The sequence below is a fragment of the Macaca mulatta genome, chromosome 2 (assembly GCF_049350105.2).
Source record: "Macaca mulatta isolate MMU2019108-1 chromosome 2, T2T-MMU8v2.0, whole genome shotgun sequence".
Classification (NCBI taxonomy): Eukaryota; Metazoa; Chordata; class Mammalia; order Primates; family Cercopithecidae; genus Macaca; species Macaca mulatta.
The window spans coordinates 171,065,356-171,089,858 of NC_133407.1; the positions used below are offsets into that span (position 1 = coordinate 171,065,356).

General features: G+C 38.0%; 2 protein-coding genes across 8 annotated transcripts in view; one reads left to right on the top strand and one right to left on the bottom strand.

Annotated features, from left to right (window-relative positions):
• Positions 1–242: 242 nt before the first annotated feature.
• Positions 243–20,964, bottom strand: SLC35A5 (solute carrier family 35 member A5). 6 transcript variants are annotated; one of them, XM_028843287.2, is made up of 8 exons: positions 20,784–20,911; positions 19,477–19,625; positions 14,778–14,876; positions 13,311–13,441; positions 10,319–10,386; positions 3,684–3,844; positions 3,064–3,211; positions 250–1,708 (listed from the first exon to the last, which is right to left on the bottom strand). In XM_028843287.2, coding segments are annotated over exons 1-7 (729 nt in total). In that variant the 5' UTR covers positions 20,786–20,911; the 3' UTR covers positions 250–1,708; positions 3,064–3,092.
• Positions 20,965–21,056: 92 nt separating this feature from the next.
• Positions 21,057–24,503, top strand: part of ATG3 (autophagy related 3) — a 28,864-nt gene continuing 25,417 nt past the window's right edge. Inside the window, exon 1 of one of the 2 annotated variants that reach the window (XM_028843286.2) lies at positions 21,057–21,564. In XM_028843286.2, the coding sequence (XP_028699119.1) occupies positions 21,493–21,564 (72 nt within the window). In that variant the 5' untranslated portion in view covers positions 21,057–21,492. 2 annotated transcript variants of the gene reach the window in all.

Consider the following 24,503-nt stretch of genomic DNA (forward strand, 5'->3'; position numbering starts at 1 on the left):
TTTTGTATGCCACATTTCCTAAAAAGGTCCTGCTGTACCTCATTTCCCTTACCTTTAAAATAAATTGCCGTAATAGATATAATCTTCCTATTTCACATAACTGATTAAAATGCCTTTGTTATTCTTAGAAGTTAAGATCTACTTAAAGAGAAAGTTTTAAAAGTTGTGTGGGTTTTTGTCTCACTCTATTTTTTAAGATTAAAAGTACTCCACATCACACCCTATATGACAGAGTGGCAACACAAGACATAGGTTTAACAACTAATTTAATACAGATTTCCACCAATTCTTGCCAGTCATATTATTGTGGATATCACAAATGAATTTATAACAGTATTACCTCATATTCATCTGCATGAAACTTAGGAGAAAGGAGAGAAGAAATGTATAAGTTTCTGAGAATGACACCATAAAGCTCATATTTACAGTATGGTAGTCTGTAAACATACAGGCCTGCCAGTTAAAGCCCACTCTTCTATCATTACCCACTTTTGTTTGCTCATTTTTAAAATAATCTATCACCTGACTTCTCTATCTACGAGAGTTAACTGGCTGCATGCAAAATACCATGAAAAATACCATGCACTTTTAAGTGTGAAGTAGCACTGTAAAGTGACTTATATATTACTGGTCTTTCTATTTTTAGAGTAATAATATTCATACATCAGTAAAAGTCAACATGTGTTTGCTAAGTGATCCTTTTGAAAGGATCCCTTTAAAAGCTCCTAGGCATCAGCTTTACTGACAAGCTGGTATGATTCTGAAGCCAGCGTCTCAACTCTTGGAAAGATATGCAATAGTCACAGCTTGAATTAGTAACCAATAAAATAAAATGCCCTCTTATTCTCCAAAATGTAATAATTCAAGAGTAATGACGTCAAGATTTTTCTCCTCAAACTGAGGCGAAAAATACCCCACCATGGCTTGTTTAAATGACTTAAAATACAAGTGGTAACTATGGTGACTAGGCAACCAATGTTTAAAACATCAAAAGATTATTACGAAAATCAAATTTCCCATGAATTTCTAAAAATTAAAATTCTGAGATTTTGTGTCTGAGAAACCGCTTCTTCAGCAAAATATTTAGCACATACTACATCATCCCAAATCTATGGTATGGCCAGGTATTTAGGTCCTTCAACCAACATTTTTAGAAAGGGTCCCATTGCTCTTTACTCGCAAAATGACTATCTCTAGGGCCTCAAAATTCAAGAGACAACCTAGATAATCAAAACGTTAAAAAAGGGAAGACGTTGGCATGTAAACTAGAACTAAATAATTGTGAATATCTGGCAAATTGATCGCTATGTGTATATATGAGCTATAGCTAACATGATTATTACAAGTTTTTTGGAAACTTGAAGGCCAAGGAAAATAATCTGCAAATATAACTTGCTGATTTATCAAGTACTGAGATGTTACTGAATTCTTCATATTGTTACTCCTGTATCAGTTCTTTAGAATTTCATAGCCTTTGGGTACTCTAAGCCTTGGATGGAACCATTTAGGGAGTAGCTAGATATATGCAAAGAATATTAGGATTTAGAAACATTCTGGTTTATCAAAGTGAAAAGATAAATATTACAAATACTGAAAATGTGAAAATAAGGTTCAAAAGAGCTGCCAACTATGTGGGTACCAGTTAGAAAGTATCTTCATCTGACTCATCACTCTTGGGTTTGGTAAGTCTTTCTAGTTCTTCTCCATCCTAAAAGGAAACATGAAATCAGTAATTAGAACAAAACTGGAAAGGTAGCATTTTTAAAGATTACTAAGGGGAAACCTTACTAACAAGTCATTGGTCGTACCTTATTAGGCTACAGATATAACCTGGTAAAATTAAATAAAAACGTCCTTGGAAAGTTAACTATATAAGTATGAGAGGATAAAAAAGTGAAGGGCACTCAGTACTCAAAATTTCAAAGCTAACATGAGCAAAGTGAGGAGCACCACCTGCTGGTCTTGCAGAAAAATGATTAAAGGTTAGAGAAATAGGCCTTCATAGGCCTTGTTATCTATATATATATTTTCTTTTACTTAAAAATTAGAGCAAATGGCATTATCAGTTGTTGGAAAAGAATACAGGACTTCTGGATATATACCCTGGCTAAGAGCAGGGTATCTGAAACTCAAGATCCTAATTTTTTCATCTTTAGAATCTGTTGAATCACGACAGAGGCATTACACCCAGGGAAGCTCTGCCATGAATGTTATTAAGCAATAGATTATTTTTCCCAAAGAGTGAAATGTTCATTGTATAAAATATTTCATATTTTGTGTGTTCAAGAAAATTGTAAATCTAAAGCTAGATGTCTACTTCACTTATTTAAACATATATTTAACTCCTTAATTGAATCTTCAAAGAGATCATCAATTTGCCAATAAAATGACTGACAGAGGCTTCCAAAACAATTGCAAGCAACTGGGAGATATTCGGAATAATTGCATAAGCATTTTTCTAGAAAATATTTTCCTCCTACTTGCCTTGCAAGGATCCTTTTGAAAACTACCTTGCTAGTGAAATAAACAAACCCTGCCCTTCTGGCATACTGGCTTATGAATAACTACAGGGAGGATTGAGGAGCTAGGTTTTCTATTCAACAAGACTTACTAATATGAAAGACCAACTTCTCTCACAAATGAGCTTATTTTCCTAACTATGGTGGAAAAGAAAGAGCAAGGGACTTGGAGTCAGACATAGGTATACCAGTTCTTTCATTTATTATCTGTAAACCATTTTGCCTGTTTCTTCACTTGTAAAACTATGGAGACAAGACAAGACAACCTGTGAGGTGCCTTCCAGGTGTATAATTCTATAGTACTCTATGAAATAACACATAAGGTCCTTGAGATTGACTTATACTTTTTCTCTACACCTGACAGCATTGATCATGAGCTCTTGCAAACATCAGGAGTCCAATGAATGTTTGTTGATTCAGTTTTAAAAGTCAGAGATCCAATACATTCTTTGATAAATCAGTACTGATTTTATTTTTTTCCTTGAATTAACTATGCTTTAAATTTGAGAAGAACAAGCAAAAAGGAGCACCCTCACAAACTTACCCCGCTGGAACGCTCCCAAAGATTGCCACTTAGATCTCGGATCCTTTCTTGCCTAGGTGCGTATTCTGGACCTTGAGGCTTGCTGGCATTATAAATAAATATAGAGAGAAGGACAGATGGGGCTTCCAAGAGAAATTCCAGGGAGGGCCTGAAGTCAAAGATCAGGACAGACACTGTTGTGATAATGACAGTGGTAACCTGGGCCATCAAGACATGGAACATGTTATCCAGGAACTTCAGAATGAAAGCCACTGAAAGGCCCTGGAATGCAGTTACAAAAATAAGGGCTACTGAAAATGCATTGTGGCCATAAAAAAATCCACAGTTCTTAATCTGATCACGGTTACTCCTCTGAAGGCCCAGAGTCAGCCCATTAAACAGAATGCCAAAGAAATAGAGTTTGCTGTTCTGTATGAAGATGCTTTCAGAGAGCTGGTTCCCTTCCTTCAATATCTTTTCATTATAAATACTAGCCATTGAAGAAATAAAACACTGGACTATAATAAGAACATGGCCCATGCCAAGACGGATGTGACTGAAAACCCTGGCTGTGGTGTTCCATTTAGCTTCAGGAAAAGTCCATTCCTTTGTTGTACAATTGTCTTTTCTGGGACACTCACTTCTGAAAAGAAGGCAGGAATTGGATGGGCTGAAGAAGGCATCGTGATGAAATCCACGTCCTGCCAAGTTGTGCTGTAAAGTTTTAGTCCCGGCAGTCAAGGCCACAATAGACAAAAATAAAATCAGGAGGGAAGCCCACTGGATCCAGTTTAGACGCTTCCTGTTCAAAGATGAAAAACAAGATTTTACTACTGTTTTCCCCCCATATCAACAGTTTCTACTGAAAACTCAGACACTTGAGTATTTGGTTGAATAAACTGGTCCCAGTTTTTGTTAGCATTTCCTACTATTCAAGTTCAGAGAAAACCTGTTGGTGCCTGTCTCTCCAATTTAATGTTTTAATTCATTTTTATAACACCTATCCCTTAAGGTTGCTCAAGTCATTTCCCCTCTGTGTAGGTCTTTTTAACCTACAAGTTTAACATGGCCTTCTTTCTACCTCTAGAGCTGATCTTGGACCTCTGGCACAATAACTTTTATCACACTATAAAGTTACAGCAGAGATTCTCAACCTGGTTTCCCAGAACCAGAAAGAATGTAGATGAGCTTCAGAAATCTTGTGCGTAGATGAATTTCTCCCTATGCAGGAGATCCTGCAAAGTTTTGTCAAATCTTTAAAGGTGTCCATAACCCAAAAAAGATTTAAAGAAGAAGGTTAGCTCTAGATTCATGGCCTAATCATAGAGCATTAAACAGCAAACTGATGGTTGACAAGGCAAAGAAAAATGTTATTTTGGGCAGTATTTCAGTTTACATAGTCCTAACAATCTTTTATTTATTTTCCTTAGCAACAAACTTGTGATATATAAAGGATATGTACTATTGTTATTCCATTTTGCTGATTCATTCTATTCAACAGATGTTTAATAAGCAGTTACTACGTGCCAGGCAAGCTGGGGAGATAAAGATGATTTATCTCCATGTTCAAGGAATTTATGCTTTAATAGTGAGAAAACAATGAAACTAAATGATCTCAGTATGTGTGAAAAGTGATTAATGGGACAACTGGAGTATACTGAGGAACACTAGAATCTGTAAATAGTCAGGTATTGCTTCAAAGAGGAAATGACACTTGAGCTAAAAGATGAAAAACAAATTGAAGTTTATCATGTGAAAAAGGAGTTGGTGATATATCCAGGCAGAGGGAAGAGTCTATGCAAAGGCAACAAGAATGTACAATGTTGACAAAGAAAAGAGGAATATCTCATTCTCACTGGCGTTGTCAGGAGGCCTCTTGGGGGAACAAAATCTTGATGTTTGAAGATCAGTTAGTTAGGCAAAGAAGGGGAACACCAAGAAAAAAAGAGGAACATAAAAAATGCAGAAGTGTAAAGCAATAGGTGGGAACCAGAAGTTATGAGAATTTGTATAACACTGGAGCATTTATTGAGCACCTACCATGCACTTAGGCATTCCTGCTCTAAGGGAGGAAACAGTTAACCTAACAGATTTCCCAAGGTCATGTACTTAAAGACTAAGGAAGGAATCGGATCCATGGTTTTATATGTCTTCCTTCTGCATCATCATACCTCCTAAGTATAATTATAAGTTTCCAGGATGCACATATAGGAAGTTGTATGCATATAAAGCTTCATGCTCTGAAACTGCTAAATGCACAGACTAGCCTAGATAGCAGCACACCTGTGCACACTAGTATATGCTTTCTCATACGTAAGTAATTTTCAAATAGCCAGATCTAGAGCTTACTGATGGGGTTAGCGCAGTCTTATGTCATCAGGTGAGAAACTGTGAACTAATCACTTAAATTTCTGAAGGTGCAGCTGGTACACATTCAGTAGCAGAAAACAAATAGAATGACCACAGAGATAAAAAAAATGGGTGTCCATTTTACAAAAAAAATTCTAAAATTAATTATTGCAAATCACATACAAGTGAGGCAATGATGTAATCTACAGTTCCTTTAAAAGTTTTCTAGCAGCTACACACTTGTCACTAATATTGATATTAAGAAAAAAGAAATCCTTAAGCTAAACAACACCTTCTGTAAACAATTACTCATTCAAGGTAATGCTCTAAGGAATGTAAAATTTATTAAGGATTAAGCTAAAAATTAAAAATGGTAGATTTTTAGGAAAGAAAATAAAGCTTAACAAATTACCCTGTAAAGTCAGCTGACAATCTGAAATGACAACTGAGTCTGCATGACTGAATTCGTTCTTCAGTTTAACTGATACAAAACAGTGGAAGCTCACTCCACTCATCTCTCCACTGCCTCTGTAAAACATAGTAATGAATGCTCAGAGCTGAATGCCTGTGGCTAGGAGGCTACTCTTTTTGAGGGCCTCTGCTCCCAAGTGAATTGTTTGCTCACAGAATCTCTGTTCCTAAACATGTTTTTGCCAGGTGACCTCACTGTTGTCCCTACATAAAGATTACACAAATGAGAAACGATGAGTAAAAGACAAGAAGCTGTGTTTATGAAAACTAAGTTGAACACTTTGGGAAGATTAAGGGAAAGTAAATCATTCAGAAGCTAAAAAGCTGTTTTCTAATAACATACAGGTGAGCTAAGGAACTTCAATCAGTAACATACTCAAAGGAGGCGCTTCAGCTCAGCATTAGAAGAATGATGAATACATGTATATTGACATACTCTAAGTTAAAATAAATTGTTTATTTTCTATATATACTTACGTATATGATTCACAACTATAAGTTTTCCTAGCAACTAAGCAATAGGTTCAAATTGTGTCACATAAAAGCACTTCTATATTTGGTAAACTAATGCAGGGTATGAAGACAATTAAATGGAAAGACTCACAAAATTGTTTTCTCCAGAAACTGTACAAAACACATTTCTTAGTAGCACAGAGAGAGTGACAAGGGGCAGATTTATAATGAGAAATCAAAGAGAAAATTTATCAAGTGAATGAATGATTCTGGAGAAATGCTTGTACTACCACTGAGTGGCACTTTTCTCTGTTCTTTTTACAGCAACTAAACTTTCCCTTTACTTCCTACACATCCACCATGTTTGAAAATGTATTTTTAAATAATTTTTTTCCATACCCTCTCTTTGAGGAAATCAGAGAAACTTATATACATTTTTTAGGTAAAAGTAAGTGCTGGTCTTGGTTATCTTTTGCCTCCAGTCTCAATGTTTAGGTTGGTATCATTTCCCAAAGCTAAAGCAAACAAGATTATACAACTTTGCTTAGGTTACAAGCAAACCAGAGAAGCAGGCTACAAGGCATAACGCCTGCTACCAGTTTCTACCATGAACCAGTGGCTCATACTTCAAAGAACAAATCCATACATTCACATTAAGTTTGAATCCTTGGAAAATAACATGCTAATAATCTAATATTGTCTTTTATGATAATGCCTTTAGGTATTTTATTCTTTTTAGAAAAGACAATAGGACATTTAGATAATATTTTTCTTTTTCCCACTTTCAAATTCCTCCAAGTAATCCTTGCAGTAGTTACCAGACTTACTTTTGCCTGCTTTTGTAGCTTTATATTCTTTTTAAGAATTTTTTAAATTATTTTTGTTTTTTCTTTAAAAAAATTTTTTAAAATTATTTTATTTTATTTTGTAGCCTTGTATTCTTTACCTGTATGGGAAAGGTATTTGATAGGTCTGCTACAATCAAGTATGACAACAGATTTAATATTATAAATGAAAAGTGGCAAACAAAGAATATGTGATAGAACTATTAAGCTGCTACTCCTAGGTCAAAACTTAATCACAAAGGGCAAAAAGACCATCAAATGATTCACAAAGAGTAAATTAAATAGGGAAAACCAATGCAAACCACCAACTCCAAAAAGATCAAAATAGAACAAAGTTAAGTTGACTTCAAAATGTAATAAAAGCATATACATCAATGAGATTTTTCAGCTTTAAAAAACAGAAGGAAATCCTGTCACATGCTACATGGATGAACCATGAAGACAATATGCTAAGCTAAGTGAAATAAGCCAGTCACAAAAAGAAAAATACTGTATGATTCTATTCATATGAGGAATCTAAAGTAGTCAAATTCATAGAAACAGAGAGTGAAATGGTAGTTATTAGGGGTTAGGGTGAAGCAGGGAAAGGAGAGTTGTTTAATGGACTTAGAGTTTCAAATTCGTAAGGTGAAAAAGTTCAACATCTACTTCACAACATCATGAATATACTTAACACTACTAAACTGTACGCTTAAAAATTGTTAAGATGGGCCAGATGTGGTGGCTCATGCCTGTAATCCCAACACTTCCGGAGGCTGAGGCAGGTGGATCACAAGGTCAGAAGATTGAGACCATCTTGGCCAACATGGTGAAACCCCGTCTCTACTATAATACAAAAAATTAGCTGTGCGTGGTAGCATGTGCCTGTAATACCAGCTACTTGGGAGACTGAGGCAGGGGAATCACTTGAACTCGGGAGGTGGAGGTTGCAGTGAGCTGATATCGCGCCACTGTGCTCCAGCCTGGCAACAGAGCAAGATTCTGTGCCCACCCCCCCAAAAAAATTAAGATGGCAAAAAATTTTTTTTTCTTTTTATACCACAATTAGAAAAAAGAGTTAAAAAATGTAGTAAGGCCAGGCGCAGTGGCTCGCACCTGTAATCCCAGCACTTTGGGAGGCCAAGGTGGGTGGATCACCTGAGGTTAGGAGTTTGAGACCAGCCTGGCCAAAATGGTGAAACTCTGTCTCTACTAAAAATACAAAAATTAGCTGGCCGTGGTGGTGTGCGCCTGTAGTCGCAGCTGCTTGGGAGGCTGAGGCACAAGAATTGCTTGAACACGGGAAGAGGAGGTTGCAATGAGCCAAGATGGTGGCATTGCACTCCAGCCCGGGTGACAGAGTGAGACTCTGTCTCAAAAAATTAAAAAAAGTAATAAAACACTTAAAAGACATTCTCATAAAAGACAACATTAGATTATTAGCATGCTGCTTTCCAAGGATTCAAAACAGAGAGATGTCAACAACAAAGCAAATATATGTCTAAGAATCAATATTATTCCTCTGAAAATAAGAAAGTATATAGAAACGTTTTTGAACTTTAACTCATACCAGAGTTAATTATTAAAATTAGCAAAATGTAATCAATATTATAATTAGTATTAAAAGCAAATATTTAAAATTTAATTTAGATTTAAACTTAGAATGAACTTTCTTAAAACAAATAGTTAAATGCTTAAAAAGTTAACAAGGAATACTTACTATAGGATAGAACTAGAGCTACTGGCCAATTTCAAGTCAGGCAATACATACTTTTAGTCTTTAGTAAATTCAGTTTTAAACTGATGTAATTTTGATATAATATTTTTATATTATACAACTTCAGTATAATACCATCTGTACTCATTAAAAGTAAACGACAAACACTTTGAAAACACATGTTTTTGAGACCTGTACTCCCTTATTAAATAGTGATCCTTTTATCATCTTGGAATATGGAAATGGTCTTGGAACCATTCTATTTATCTTCACAGAAGTGCATCTCTCATCTATCACAGGAATCAATATACAAATATTATTGCTTGTATACATTTTCTCAAAAGTCAACTTTTTATACTACAAAGTGAGATTCAAATTGATTTCAAAGACTTCAAAATGTTTTTGGAATATCATTTTTAACTTGCTAAAGAATTATTTTCACAATTCACAAATAAACTGAAAAACAGATATGTAGAACAAACTTCGATGAACGCTAACATTTAAACTGGGCTAAATGTAATGTTCATTTTTTCCTTATCTCTCACATTAGCTATCAAATTAAATGTTTCCTCAGGGTAAAAGAAAATTTATCAGGAATCTTATATAATTTATATAATAAATATATCACGGACTCAACAAATTAAATCTTTGTACCAAGCCAGTCACCCTTTCATATACTCAAATTATGAAAGAACATACTATCAGCACACTGAGAATCAATAAATCAAAAAGATAATGTAAAATTACAAAAAATGCAACAAATTTAATAAGAAATTAATTTTACTTAATCATTATCATTAAGTAAGAAATTAAACTAAAGTATGCAGATCCTGTATCATCTTCCTGCCTTAGGACACTCTGCCTTTTGCTTTGAAGAGAGCTCAATTTACTTAAAAACGTACTATTCAACGGTCTTCTTGGAGATAGTAAAAATTGGTGATAACATTTTTAAAAGTTTAAAAACCTATCCTTCTTAATGGTAATTTTGACTAGATTTTTCACACAAACCCTGTGCTAATTAGTGCATAAATCACGTCCTCATCTCAAATAGTTTAATAAAAAACTGGCCATTATCTATCATCTCCAAACTCCAAATTACAAATATATTAACAATCTTAGGAATCATTTGCTTCCCTATTAGTGCAGAAAGATTTTGCACAAAAAGCTCATTAATTCTTTGTTGAAAATCTGGCACTAAATATGAAAATGCTAATTATAACACAGTTAATTATCTTATTTTTAAGATGCTCAAGACATTTTCATTCATCTGATCACAGAGGATTTAGATGGACTAGCACTGGAGTTGCTTTCTACATGGCTTAAACATGCCCAATACACAAAGCCAATTAGGAACAAAATCCTGGCTTCGGGATTCTGAGGGCTCAGTGTTCTGGGTGTATCATTTGAAATTGGGCTGTGTTATTTTAAAGTATGATATATGTTTTCACAGCAAGTTACTTACTTCAGCACTATCCTGAATAGAAGAGCTGTTGTTATAATGCTAAAATTTGAGAAGATAACAGCCATGGCCTAGAAAGAAACAGAAGATAGAGTTACAATCCAAAACAAAGTACTGACCTCAGAAATGTCCTAGCTTGGCAGTTCACCTGACAACAAAAGCTTTTTGGTCAAAAAACAGAGGGGTTATTAAGGTAGCAATTTCACCTGAGGATTAAATTCCAGTTTTGTCGCTTGTCAAATTTATGTAGATGTGATCAAATTATTGTCCAGGCATTGCCTGTGAAAATAATCTTTATATACAGATCTGAAATTACTTGTAAATTCCAAAGGTTTAGGTCTAGAAATGACAGTTACTATGCTTATGAAGCCTACTTTTCAAAGTTCTCAAAGTGCCTTATGGATTTTTAACACTGTTTCTATGGTCACATAGAAGGCAGGTACTGTTTGGACCATTAATATAGTAAGAAAATTGAAGTATAGATTTTTTTAAGCATCTTTACCATTCTAAGAATTGTTATGCATCGATTTTCCTGGTTGAACTGCAGTAACTCAATACCAAACTCATACTTGACAGTCCTGGGCACTGATTCAAGTTGTTCTAAACACTTAGAAATGTATCAGCCAGATTTTAAAACCATTTGTTTTTATGAATTCAGTCCTATTTCACACATGAGAGTATTAATCTGAACATGTATACATTATGCTCGGAAAGCATGAAATTCCATCATTGCTGCCCATAATCAGATGTGACAACAGTAATAATTTTTTAACGCAAATCTTAGGATGTACTTCACCCTGCCTTCCTGCTTGCTATCACTTTAAGGTGATTAAACCCCAAAAGATATTAATAGTCATATATACCCACTAATTAAAATAAACATGGCTAATATGCAGCTAAATTAAACATAAGAGTAAACTCAATTAAAAATGACAACAACTCCAAGAATATAACATTGTTGTTTTTCTACTGAATTCTTATGGGAACCACCATTTTAAGGTTTTCTCAGTGTACTTCTCTGTAGAAAAATGCCTGTGAACCCATAGTTAGGAGATGAGTAAGAGGAGAAGAGGAAAGTGGCTGCGAAGTGTGGAAATAGTGGCCTTGATCAATCACAGTAAGGGCAACGCAAAAGTGCCTAACCATGCAGCCTGACTGGCTTGATGAATTCTGAAAATTCTGAAAACTCTTTCCATGCAAGAGGATAAAATAAATAAAACATCAGAGCTCTTTGCCCCAAACATTCCAGGCATCTCTATTTAATTCCTTCAATAGGCTCAGGCACAGCAATACACAGAGTATGCAAGTGTTTTATTCTGTAAGATATATGGTTGTACAAAATCAGGAAAGAAGAGCAAAGCAGTAAGCTGGAAGAAAACTAAGGAAGTTGCCATTTTGCTTTGGTACTGGGGGACACAGAAAAGAGACACAAGTTTAGAGCAAATCTGTGATAAAATACAATAAAATTTATTTATTGAATTTGCATAATTATGTTGTTGGGGACGGCAATTCTCTAAGAATTTAGGAGAGAACAGATTTAGATGGACTGGACACTTACTAGCAGCATGCATTACAGAGTCGAAGAAAACTTCAGGTCATCAACTGGCCCAGTTCGCTGCCTTTGAACTAATATATTATTATTATTATTATTATTTGTTTTATAGAGGAGGCAATTGAAACTTTAAGCAGTTGGGCCTGCCTAGTTACGCAGCTTCTAAATTGTGGAAAGTCAAACACCTGTTTTCTACTAAAATTCTTGATAGGGTTTGGCTGTGTCCCACCCAAATCTCACCTTGAATTGTAATCCCCACAGGTCAAGGGCCGGGCCAGGTGGAGATAATTGAATCATGGCAGCAGTTTCGCCCATACTGTTCTCGTGGTAGTGAATAAGTCTCATGAGTTCTGATGGTTTTATAAATGGGAGTTCCCCAGCACAAGTTCTCCTGCCTGCTGCCATGTAAGACATGACTTTGCTCCTCTTTTGTGTTCCGCTATGATTGTGAGGTCTCCCCAGCCTTCTGGAGTCTATTAAACCGTGAGTCTATTAAACCTCTTTCCTTTATAAATTACCCAGTCTTGGGTGTATGTATTTATTAGCAGTGTGAGAACAGGCTAATACAGTTCTGTATTGAGCCCTCCTTTTCACCCCACTCTAAAACTGATTTGCTTATATTTAAGAAATTTCACAGAGAAGAGTGGTAGCAATAGAAATCCTATTTATAATCAAATGCCTAAATTTACTTTTTAAAGAAATTTAAAACACATTTTGGCAATAAAGGCAATAGCAATCTTCATTTTATAAAATATTATGGGGAAATATCCATGTGACCTATTGTGACCCAAACTGAGTAATAGGTGAAAGCAGAAAACCAAACTCCAGTTTGGATTACTAATGGCTTTCTAAACTGACATAAAGGATGCCAAGAAAGATGAGAGGTATTTCCAGCATTATCAATTATAGACGGCATTTCTAGTTGGGAAGACATGATCCCTACCCTCGAAGAACTTGTTGGTTAAATGACAGGACTAACAGAAAAGAAAACCATACAAATAAAATTCATACAAACTACACTAAAACAGGTGTAAGAAAGGTACATTGAGTGTGTAACTTTCTGAGTTAATCAGGGAAGTTCTCTTTGATGAGGTCCTGGATGCTGAGATTAATATTAGAGGTTAGTGGCCACAGGACGTCTCAGAAAATAGGTATACTAATTAGGGTTACATAAAAAGAGGTGGCTTCGGATTCCTTGGCCTAGGGAGAAACTCCCCCATGGTAGTCAGCCCAGTTTAATACAGTAATCTTGACCATTTAAGAGAATCTGGAATGCGTATTGATAATTCAGTACTCAGATAATTCTGGGGAAATCTCAGGAAGGCCAGTGAGGGCAATGAGGAACTAACAATCCCAACAAAAATGATTTAAAAAAAAAAATTAATTCTGGGATTTATTTCTCCATATCTTTTCAATGATAGTTTCTTTGTTATATTTACTTACTGGTTGAAGATAGGACAGGACATAGAAGACAATCAAGTTATCCAGGAAATAAAGAAAGGCAGGAATGGACCACTTCATGAAATTGGAGAATTCCTTCCAGGAAGCATATTTCAAATTTGTACTTTGATGATCTTAGAAAGAAATACAGTGTAAATAAATGACCTTGATGAGAATGCCCACGTTTTTAGAGAAATTCCACTGCACTTGATTACTGATACAATTATTTAAAGGGAGCTTCATAAACGTGCCTCCATAAGAGAATATTAGCTAAAAGTAATCAAAGACAATAGGGAATTTCATTACTGTCTCTCTTCAACCCACCAGCTTCATCACTGACAACCAGCAACAACCTTAGGACTACTGGTTATCCTAATTCCCATTAATTTGAGATAACAGAAGTATTACTTAAGGCAACTCAGGATATATATGTGGTTTCACTTACTGCTGTAAGAGCATAAGGCCAAGAGGGAGATCAACAAGTGAGAATAAGTTAAAAAAAACAAAAACAAAAACAAAAAAAAACAAAAAAAAAAACCAAGCCTTCATACTGGAATTTTTGCCCCCCAGGGCAAATCAGGAAAGGGGGATACTAAATCGAAATTGATACATATGGAACTAGAGAAAGTTAACTTTTAGTAATCCTAGTCAGTTATTATTCCATCTCTAGGTTTCTAAAAACTTAGGCACTGTAGCAGAGAACGTAAAACAAAAAGAAAACAAAGGTAGTTTAAGGCCCTGCAAATCATGAGTTTTATGAGATTAAGAAAAGTAGTCACTAACTAGAAACTGCAAAGTTTGAAACCCTGGGGTATGAAAAGAGATCTTGCTGGGCAAACACTTTAATGCTCTAAAGTTTATGTTTACCTCGTGTGAAGGTAAATAAAAGAGGCAGAGGGAGCGGAGGTGCAATAATTGGGGAACTAAGGTGAAGAATTAATATACATTAAAGAGCATATACATTCCATGAAGACTATATACTTTACATTTGAGAAATGAATTAGTATCCCTATGTGATAGCTCAGAAAACTGGAGCTCAGAGAAAATAATCTGCCCCAGAACAGTCTCTGATGCCACTGCACTATTCTACCTTCCCTGTAGGAAATGGGAACTATTTTGAAATATGATACATCTCAAGTTAGACAGCACATGGTTTAGAAAATCTTTAATTTGAATGAAAACTAACTTACTGCAACAACTATCACAGAACAAGCAACAAGATAGAGTAATAGGAAGGGCATTAGGAAACGTAAGTTGGTGTCCCAGCTCCTCCCCTTCCTATGCAGCTCTGCATAACACTTTCTCTTTGAGCTTGTTTCTCTACCTCTAAAACAAACTTATGTTTGTATCTTAGCTTCCTCATATAAAGTTTAATAGACTAAGCTAAATGATATAAAATGTTCCTTTCAGTTCTAACATTTTTTGGTCTTGTGATTTTTAACAAGTATATAGCACCATTTCAAGACTTACCTTTCTTTATAACACAGACTGACACAAGCACACAGAAAACTAGCTTCACCAGTTCTGAGCACACATTCACAGTAGTTGGAAGATAATCATACTTGTTTTCTGAAATGTAACAGAAATGTTTTTTAACTATACATTTTATTCTATATATGTTTATATACAGTATAACTTATAATTGTTTAAAAACTTAAAAGCTGGATTTACTACTGGCTATATTAAGTTTCTTCCAGTTAGCTTTGCTCCTTTGGATTTTTTAATCAATTCACCTAATGTATTGGCTATCCCTATCCCATTTGGCTTTTTATTATCCTTGAATTTGTTAAACATGCCTCTCATGTCTTCATCCAAGTTGCTAATAAATATGTTGAGGAGGCTAGGACTAAGGGCAAAGAATGCTCCGCGGCATGGCATTAGAGACTGCCTACTAAATTGACCATCAGTCAACACCGACTCATCAGTTATAAACTGACCTGCTGAATTATTACTCAGCTCATAATTTTTCTTGTGATTTGTTTGCCTTGCTACAATTGAGGTACATTCTGTCTATGACATTCCCCTAAGAGTCTTCCAATCTGTTTTATATCATCGTACACACGGAAAACATTAATATTTGTCTGGCACTCTGGGATAAATGGAAGAAGGAAACTATCTGAGGCAAGAGGCAACTGGCCTAGGGCTCTGCTACCTTTAGGGCCGAGAGGAAATACTTGGACACATCCAAACCCACTAATGAGTTGGAAAGCTAAGTCCTAAATTGCAAACCAATAGAATTAGGAAGTGAGGTTTGGTTGGTATGACTTCATCTCAACTTTTACCCATCTCTTCTAAATGCTTACAAACAACTTGCTTTACAATTTTGCCAAGGATAAACATAAACTTTATTGGGTACTATTTTCAGGAATGCATTTTCCCCACTTTTGAAAATATTTGCTTGCTTCTCTCAGTCACATTAAACCAAAATTGGCCAAGTGTAGGGGGAAAAAAACCAAGTGGACACTGTCTATCCAGAACACTTTCTTCCTCTCTTCTGTGGTTTCTCTTGACCTTCTCAAACTAATCAGAATCAATACTTCATTCATCTCTGTTCTTATAGCACTACCTCTAAACCTCTATGGCACTACTTGTCACATTGGAAGTGTGCGGAATGAAATGGAATGGAAGATCCTTACAAGAAATGGACCATGTTTGTCACCCTCATATACCTGGCACTTAGTAGGCACTTAATAAATGTTCACCTGAATTTAAATATCTGCCTGTTCAACTTACCCCATCATTCAAAGCACAGTCAAAACATCTCCTTTTTCTCAGTTAAATGCTAGACTTAACTCACACTGTTATCCTCCAATGATACTTCTCATGATCCATCATGATACACATAAGCCAACATGTGCACATAAGAAGGAGGGACTTTGGATTATAACTTTCAAACCCTTGTCACTGTTCTTTAGCTTGTTCTTGCTTTTCAGTGGTTTTCTTGCAGTTCTTTCATGGCCGATCCCAGACCATATGACAACATGGTATGTGACTTCCCTCCACATATCTCCTGCCCACACTAACATACCTTTCTACATGGCATTCATCCTCACTGGTTTCCCTTCAGCCCCAGAGGAAAGGGCCAAGGCCTGGCTATTCATCTAATCTCCCCTTTAAAACCTTCCCTTCAGGCCGGGTATGGTGGCTCATGCCTGTAATCCCAGCACTTTGGGAGGCCAAGGTGGGTGGCTCACTTGAGGTCAGGAGTTTTGAGACCAGCCTGGCCAACATGGTGAAACCACATCTCTACTAAAAATACAAAAAAAAAAAATAGCTGAGCATGGCGGCACATGCCTGTAATCTCAGCTACTTGGGAGGCTGAGGCAAGAGAATGCTTGAACTTGGGAGGTGGAGGTTGCAGTGAGCCGAGATCGCGCCAGTGCACTCCAGACAGAGCGAGACTCCATCTCAAAACAAAACAAATCTTCCCTTCTCCTCAGATACTTGGCTCCATTTCCTTTGGCTTCAGTGTATCCTTTTTTTTTTTTTTTTTTTTTTTTTTGAGATGGAGTCTTGCTCTGTTGCCCAGGCTGGAGTGCGATGGCCTGATCTCAGCTGACTTCAAGCTCCGCCTCCCAGCTTCACGCCATTCTCCTGCCTCAGCCCGGCTAATTTTTTGTATTTTTAGTAGAGACGGGGTTTCACTGTGCTAGCTAGGATGGTCTTGATCTCCTGACCTCATGATCCACACGCCTTGGCCTCCCAAAGTGCTGGGATTATAGGCGTGAGCCACCACGCCCAGCCTAGTGTATCTTTATCTTCCTCTCTACTAACTGGTTTACTGCCCTTGGCCTATGAACATGCTCAAAACTCTCCCATCTGAAAAACAAAATATAAAATACTACACCCTCTAGCTACCATACCTTCTCCATCTCTCCCTGAAACAGTGTCAACATTCTTTGTGCCCTTTACTCACTTTCCATTCAGGTCTCACCTCCAAGTAATCTGATTTCTGAAACTAACTCCTCTCTGAGATTATCAAACATCTTCTCATTCTTAATTCTAAAGGGTATCCTTTAATCTTTAGCTTATCATGATGTCGCAAATCTTTATCAGTCTTCAAACTCTTTCTTGCCTTTCTATGAGTCATGTGCATTTAGTTATCCCATCTTGCTAACGATTTCTCCTTAATGCTTTTGAGTGTCCTCATGCCACTTAAATGCTGGCATTCCTCGGAATTTGGCCTTCTTTATTTTCTCATTCCCTCTCTCTGTTCCTTAAGTTTTAAGTATCAATTTAACATTAATGTCCCCAAATCTATATTCTAGAACATTTAACTTATTGCCCACTATAAAAATCCAAATGAAAACCTACCTCTTATTAATATAATTGGCATTTCTTTCATGTGCATGATATGCCAGATACTGCAGAAAACTGCAGTAAGGACATAGCTCCTGACCTCTTCAACTACAATCTTTTCAAACTCTGCCCAACCTACTCTTCCTCCTAATAGTCTCCATCTCAGCTGAGAACATCAATCCACTCAGCATTCAAACCAGAAACCCTGGAGCTATACAATGTTATCTCTTTTAATTTTCATATTTAACACATTCTCCAAATCCTGTCTTTTCTATGTTCTGAATACTCCTTATCTATCTTACTACTTCCAAAACAATGTTAGTCTTCATCACCTATGGCTTTAATTTGCAATAACCCCTTAACTGGATATTGAGCTTCCTGTCTTTTCCACTGCCATCCAGTTACCACAATAGGCCCTCATTTTACCTTCCTATTTATAATCCTTCAAGTATCCTTTATCCCTCAGACTGGCCTAGAGACTAAGGTCCTAGCTCCTTACCATGGAATATGAAGTCCTTAATAATCTGAGACTTACCAACCTCTCTCCAGCCAACCACTCCTTCTCTCTCTTCTGAGTCCTTATATTTCTTTTATTCTTTTTTTTTTTTTTTTTTTTGAGACAGTTTTGCTCTGTTGCCCAGGCTGGAGTGCAGTGGCATGATCTCGGCTCACTGCAACTTCTGCCTCCCGGGTTCATTCTCCTGCTTGTCTCCCGAGTAGCTGGGATTATAGGCATATGCCAACACACCCAGCTAATTTTTTGTATTTCTAGTAGAGATGGGGTTTCACCATGTTGGCCAACCTGGTCTCAAATTCCTGACCTCAAGTGATCTGCCCGCCTAGGCCTCCCAAAGTGCTGGGATGACAGGCATGAGCCACTGCACCTGGCTGCTAGTCCTTAAACTTTTTGCTTGGTAATTTCAAACTACATATCCTGCTTTTTATGCCTCTGTTCCCTTTTACAGGCTGTTGCCTCTGTTTTGAATACTCTTGTTCACCTTGACTTCTAGTGGATCAACTGTCCCCTAATCAGAGAATTGTTCTCTGATCCATTTGAACTCCACATCGTCCCCTACCAAACAGAATATATAGCTTTATCCTCTAGATAATCTCTGCATCTTCAGGATATATCAATTATTGCAGTTATTATAATGGATTTTCATGATGTGTTTACATTTATGTCTCTCCTAATAAACTAAGTCTTGAGGACAAGGTCTATAACTTATGCACTTTGAACCAGCTGCTAATACTTAGACTAGTGCCTGGCAGATAAATGTTAACTGCAGTAGAGACTTAGGTACACATCTGACTCTCCAAGTAGACCATTAAAGGTCATGTCATGATTGTATGTATCCTCACCTCAATAACTAGTAAGAAGTACTCAATACAGTTTTGTGGAATTAAAGTGTTTGCTTAAATCCTTACATAAAAAAAATTTCTTAAATACATACTTATCAGAGCTTATAATTTATACTGTTGACACAGTATCATTGCCCAATATAATGCTGACACTTTACCATTGATACAGTAATTACAATAGTAAGTACCTCACAAATGCCAAGTGACCAAACAAATATATCCTTCTACTTCAAAATAAGGTGCAATTACACATTTTGCTATAGGTCCAGAAACACCTGCTGATTGAAGCAATAGTCAAATGTTATGACTGGTTCTTGACTCACATTTCATCCAGTATCAAACATTTTTTCTTGTTGAGGAATGCAAGGTTAAATAATCAATTTCAAATATGCTTTATCACTCACATGAAGCAAAAGGCATTATTATCTCCATGTTATATATAAGAAAACCAAAGATGAGAGAGATGTGATTAGATGGAAGTGCTCCATACATATACCCAGTCTTAACTTACCTTCATTGGCAGAATACTTCACCAGTAAGATGCGACTTGAGCTTAAAGCAATGAATACGGCACCTAGCAGGAACGTATACATTGTCGACACGGAGCATATTATAGGATGACTACAGCACTGTTTTTCCATTCCACTGTTTTTTAATTGCCTTAAAGAGAAAAACACTTTCTTGAACAACCTTGTTGGCAGACCCTAAACGCAAATACCATCGATGGTGAGAACAGAAAAGGAATTTTTAAAAAATGTTTGGCTATGACTATATCAACACCAAGAAAGCTGAGGCGTACAGAAGAAACTATGAGAAAAGGAAAGTGAAAATCTGATAAGAGGAGTACTCTAGAGACAGAAAAGGTAGAACCAGATTAGACGTGCTGACAAAGATAGCAGACGAGCAAATGACACTTTGCAACAGCAGAAAAGAATTCTTCAAAGCAATTTCAGCTTTTATTTTTAAATTTTATTTATGTATTTTGAGACAAAGTCTCGCTCTGTCCCCAAGGCTAGATAGACTGCAACGGCACGGTCGTGGCTCACTGCAACCTCCACCTACAGGGACTCAAGGCGATTCTCCTGCGTCAGCCTCCAGAGTAGCTGGGACTACAGGCGCCCGCCACCACGCCCGGCTCATTTTTGTCTTTTTAGTAGAGACGGGGTTTCACTGTGTTGGCCAGGCTGGTCTCGAACTCCTGCCCTCGTGATCCGCCCGCCTCTGCCTCCCAAAGTGCTGGATTACAGGCGTGAGCCACCGCGCCCGGCCTAGCTTTTACTTTTATTAGTAAATAGTTTTGCTGTAAGACGAGACTTTCAGAATTGTATTTTCCTCCTCTTTTCCCTCTAAGGAAAAAGCTTATTAGGACAGACTTCATTACAATAACGACCAAAATGGAAATATCTGAAACACTGCTGTAAAGTTTTACTGAACTAGTGTTTGAAATGGAGGAGATCGTAGGAATCAATGAGTCTAAGGCCCTCTTTTAATAGGTTGAGGACACTAAACCCCAGGTTGGGTAAGTAACTTGCCCAAAGCCTCCCAGCGTACCGTAGGAAAAGCGCACAGAGCCTGCGGGGAGGGGGGACAAATGCCAATACTGACAGCCCAAGTGGGCGCACGCGTACAGGAGACCAATAAGACGCCTCCCCAACAGGAGGCAGCCAGGTTTCCCTTCACAGTCAGGGAATACCCCTCTAGTCACACATGCGCAGTAGGGCTCTTGTCTGGCTCACCCTCCCCTCGGACGCACGCGCAGTTCCTTGCCCGCGGGGCGCGGTTACCTCCCTCAGAAGAGCTTTCAGTGGAAGAACGCACATCCTAGAGTTGAGACAGTAACTGCCCGGCCCCGTAGTAGCAGCAGTAGCCTTTCGGGTCCATACGTGGAGAAGCTATAGTAGATATAGGCGAAAGAGCCTCTGCCTCTAAGCTGCCAATTGCGGAACAAAAACACAATTACGTCGGGACTGGGAAAAAGCGCACCCAACACCCATTGCGCAGCCGCGTTCAGTGTTAGGCTTCCGGAAGGAGGTGAGAAGCCGCTTATCCCGCCCCAACCCGGCCTTTCTCACGTCACGTGCCGGGAGAGTCAGTGTCACGTGAGGCCCAGGTGGCGGCGCAGCTACGGCAAGAGAGTGAGAAGGAAGGGGAAGCCGGAAGGGGCGCGAGTGAAGCAAAGCGAGGAAAGGCAGCTTCCGAGAGGGCGAGGGGTGCGCGTGCGGCCGCTTATCGCCTCAGGTCTCCTCTCGGCTTGGCTGCCCTCCCTCGCGGCTGGGTGACAGCTGGGCCCGGTCCGTCGCGGGCTGCCTGGGGCTCAAGGATCGAGCACCCTGTCTTCGCGCGTGGTGCCTGCCGCCCCGCCCCCTCGTCCCGCCCGTCCCGTCGCGTCGCGTCCCGTCCCCTCGGGTGCTGCCAGCCGGGTGCTGATGTGAGTCGGTGGCAGCGAGGACATTTTCTGACTCCCCGGCCCCTGACCCGGCTGCACTTTCCATCCCGTCGCGGGGCCGGCCGCTACTCCGGCCCCAGGATGCAGAATGTAATTAATACGGTGAAGGGAAAGGCACTGGAAGTGGCTGAGTACCTGACCCCGGTCCTCAAGGTAAGCCAGGCCGGGCTTGCCAGGGGCTGTCTGGCACTTGCTCGACTCTTCAGGGACCGGTCGCCGCAGGAGTCCCCGCCAGTGTAGGAAGGTGTAGGAAGGCGGTAGGGCTCGGGACCCAGGGAAACGTGCAGCCCTCATCCGTAGTCTTAACTGGCTGTTCGTTAGGGCTTTCTGACCCCTCAGGGGTAAACTTGGAGGGACGCTCTGTGCGTGTTCCTGCCTTCGCCCGTCATAACTCTGCGCGGTCGGGTACGTCGAGTTGGAAGGGTGTTTGGCGGCCGAGTAGATTGAAGATCGTTAAATCCAAAGACTGGAAGTCTTTTAGCCTTTTTAAACAAGGATTTTGCTTCTCTTTTTAAAAAATGAATTCAGTGTTTGACATATGTCACTTTTCCTTTAAGTTTCATAGAAAGTTCGCTGTAGTGGGTAAGTTGTGACTGGGGTCTCAACTCGTTTAGATTTCAGAGGAACGAGGTGAAATTGGCAACATTATCTAATTCAGTAACCTTGAACCCATCTAACGAGCAAAACCTTTTTCCCAAGGTTTTCAGATAGCCGTAACTGATTGTTAGTGATAACAAGGCACGGTTTGATCTTCCTGGCTGTGTAATTTTTTAAAATATGTTGGCAGCAGTACAGCATTTTTAAAGTAAAAAATTGTGACACATTAGCTGTTACAGTAGTGACTGATTTTTTTTTTTTTAATTTTCAAAAGTAAATTTCTACAACTGCCTTCAAGTTTTGCTTTTGTAACTCTTTTGGAGTTAAGTGTTTTGTTGTAACTTCATTTTTGCTTTCTGAAAAGTGAGCAATAATAGTAAATTAATGAGAAGTTCTTGCTTAGTTTTTGTTTTTTTTTTCTAGTTGTTTTTAAGCTTTCAGTTAGAATGTACCAATCTCAATGTGGGGGTGAAATACCCTAATATGCTAAGAATAGTGGAGAGTTTTGCTTTTCTCCCTTTCCATGACAAAGGAAAATATTTGGTCTGTACTTTTTTAAATACGTTTTTGTAAAACTCCTTTTAAAAGAATAACTTATTGGCCAAGTAAGAAATAAACCAGCGATTATAAATGAGAATTTCAACCGTTGCTTTGCTTACATTTGTTTACCGTGAAAGTCATTTTAAGATTATTCAGTCAAACTAAGATTGGAAAATAATTTTCACATTTGAATCAAATGCTTTTACATATTATGGTAACTTTTCAGAATATCATATCTACCTAGGTATGCAGTATTTTAATAATACACCATTGTTACAACTTTTTAGTTTCAGGGAGAGAGGAGCAAGAGACTGCCTAAATTAAATATAAAGTTTATGATGTAGAATTAGTTTTCAGGAGTCATCTTACTTGCTCACCAAACTGAAAAGGAGCTGTTAGCATGTCAGTATGTATGATCTATGTTTTTAGTAAAAAGGAGAGAATTAATGACTGTCTCCTTGATACTCCTGTGCAAACTGTTGGTTTACAGAGAGAATCCTTAGTTTCCTGCTAGATAAAGGAGGGCAAGGAGAAAAAACAAAGTCCTCAGGAAATAAGTAATAGTCTTTTCCTAGCAAGTAAAAATCAAGAAGAATCATGTTTTGTTTGGAGTATGTGCGTGCAGTAAACACTGAAGTTCTTACAGTCATCGCTAAGGTTCTGCTTAATTGGTAGAGGCCCCAGTCTCATCTACTCCATCCCCTGACTGCTCTTGGTTAAGCTAACCTGATCTCCTCTTTATTATTCCGTTAAGCACGCTCTTGGTTCGGGGTTTTGCATGTGCTCTTCCCTCTATCTGAAACGCGCTTCTCACTTACAGCCTTATGGCATGTTCCTTTCCTTGAGGTTTTCAAGTCATTATTCAGTGAAGTCTTTGTTCTCTTACATTTTATTTTAAATGGCCATCTCTCCCCAGCCACCCCACAGATTCCTCTCAGCTTCGTTTTTCTTTATGGCATGTTATTCATTACCATTTGGCTTTTCTTCCTCAACTGGAGTTGAAACTCCTTATGAGGGCAAGAATACATTTGTATTTGTTATTCACACCTACATATCGCCACTGCCTCAAATAGTGTCCAGTACATAGTAAACATTTGTTGAATGAATAATGTTTATAAATGAGTGTTTTCATTTTTGTAGACTCTACCAGAAAATCTTACGTATAACTTAAAGTTTAGAAAAATTTAGTCAATAGCATTCTTGCTTTAGAGGAGAGAATAGTGTGTCAATATCTTGGTGGAGATGAGAATTAGGGGAAGATTCTAAATGATTTCTAGATTTGGTTTCTAACATTATTCAGTGTAAATAAGACTGGCTGAATTGTAAGATGTCTAAACATCTTTAAGACATTTTTGCTGTGCTTTAAAATAAAGATATTTATTCATTTCACAGAATCTCTGTAAGGCTTTATTTTTATTTAAATCTTAGAACGTTTATACATAGATCTTGGCTGGGCGCGGTGGCTCACGCCTGTAATCCCAGCACTTTGGGAGGCCGAGGCGGGCGGATCACCTTAGGTCCGGAGTTCGAGACCAGCCTGACCAACATGGAGAAACCCCGTCTCTACTAAAACACAAAAATTAGCCAGGCGTGGTCGCGCATGCCTGTGATCCCAGCTACTCGGGATGCTGAGGCAGGAGACTCGCTTGAACCCGGGAGGTGGAGGTTACCATGAGCCAAGATAGCGCCATGGCACTCTAGCCTGGGCAACAAGAGCGAAACTCCGTCTTAAAAAAAAAAAAAAAAGGAATGTTTCTACATAGAGCTTTATTATAGCTCTGATCCGATAGTATTATAATTATTTTCATGTCTGTTTCCTACATTAGACTTGTATATTCCTGTGGTCATTACCAGTGAGTGAAACAAATAGATAGATATAGATAGATACCAGTGAGGGAGGTAGGTAGGTAGATAGATTAGATAGATAGATTATAGATTACATAGATTGATTTTTT

What these genes read in the sequence shown, in the direction of transcription:
- SLC35A5 (XM_015129809.3), bottom strand. An exon ending in TCCTGTCCTATCTTCAACCA is followed by an intron (nt 10,387 to 13,310) that starts GTAAGTAAATAT and finishes GTTTCTTTCTAG; the next exon opens with GCCATGGCTGTTATCTTCTC. An exon ending in TTTGGGAGCGTTCCAGCGGG is followed by an intron (nt 1,709 to 3,063) that starts GTAAGTTTGTGA and finishes GTTTCCTTTTAG; the next exon opens with GATGGAGAAGAACTAGAAAG.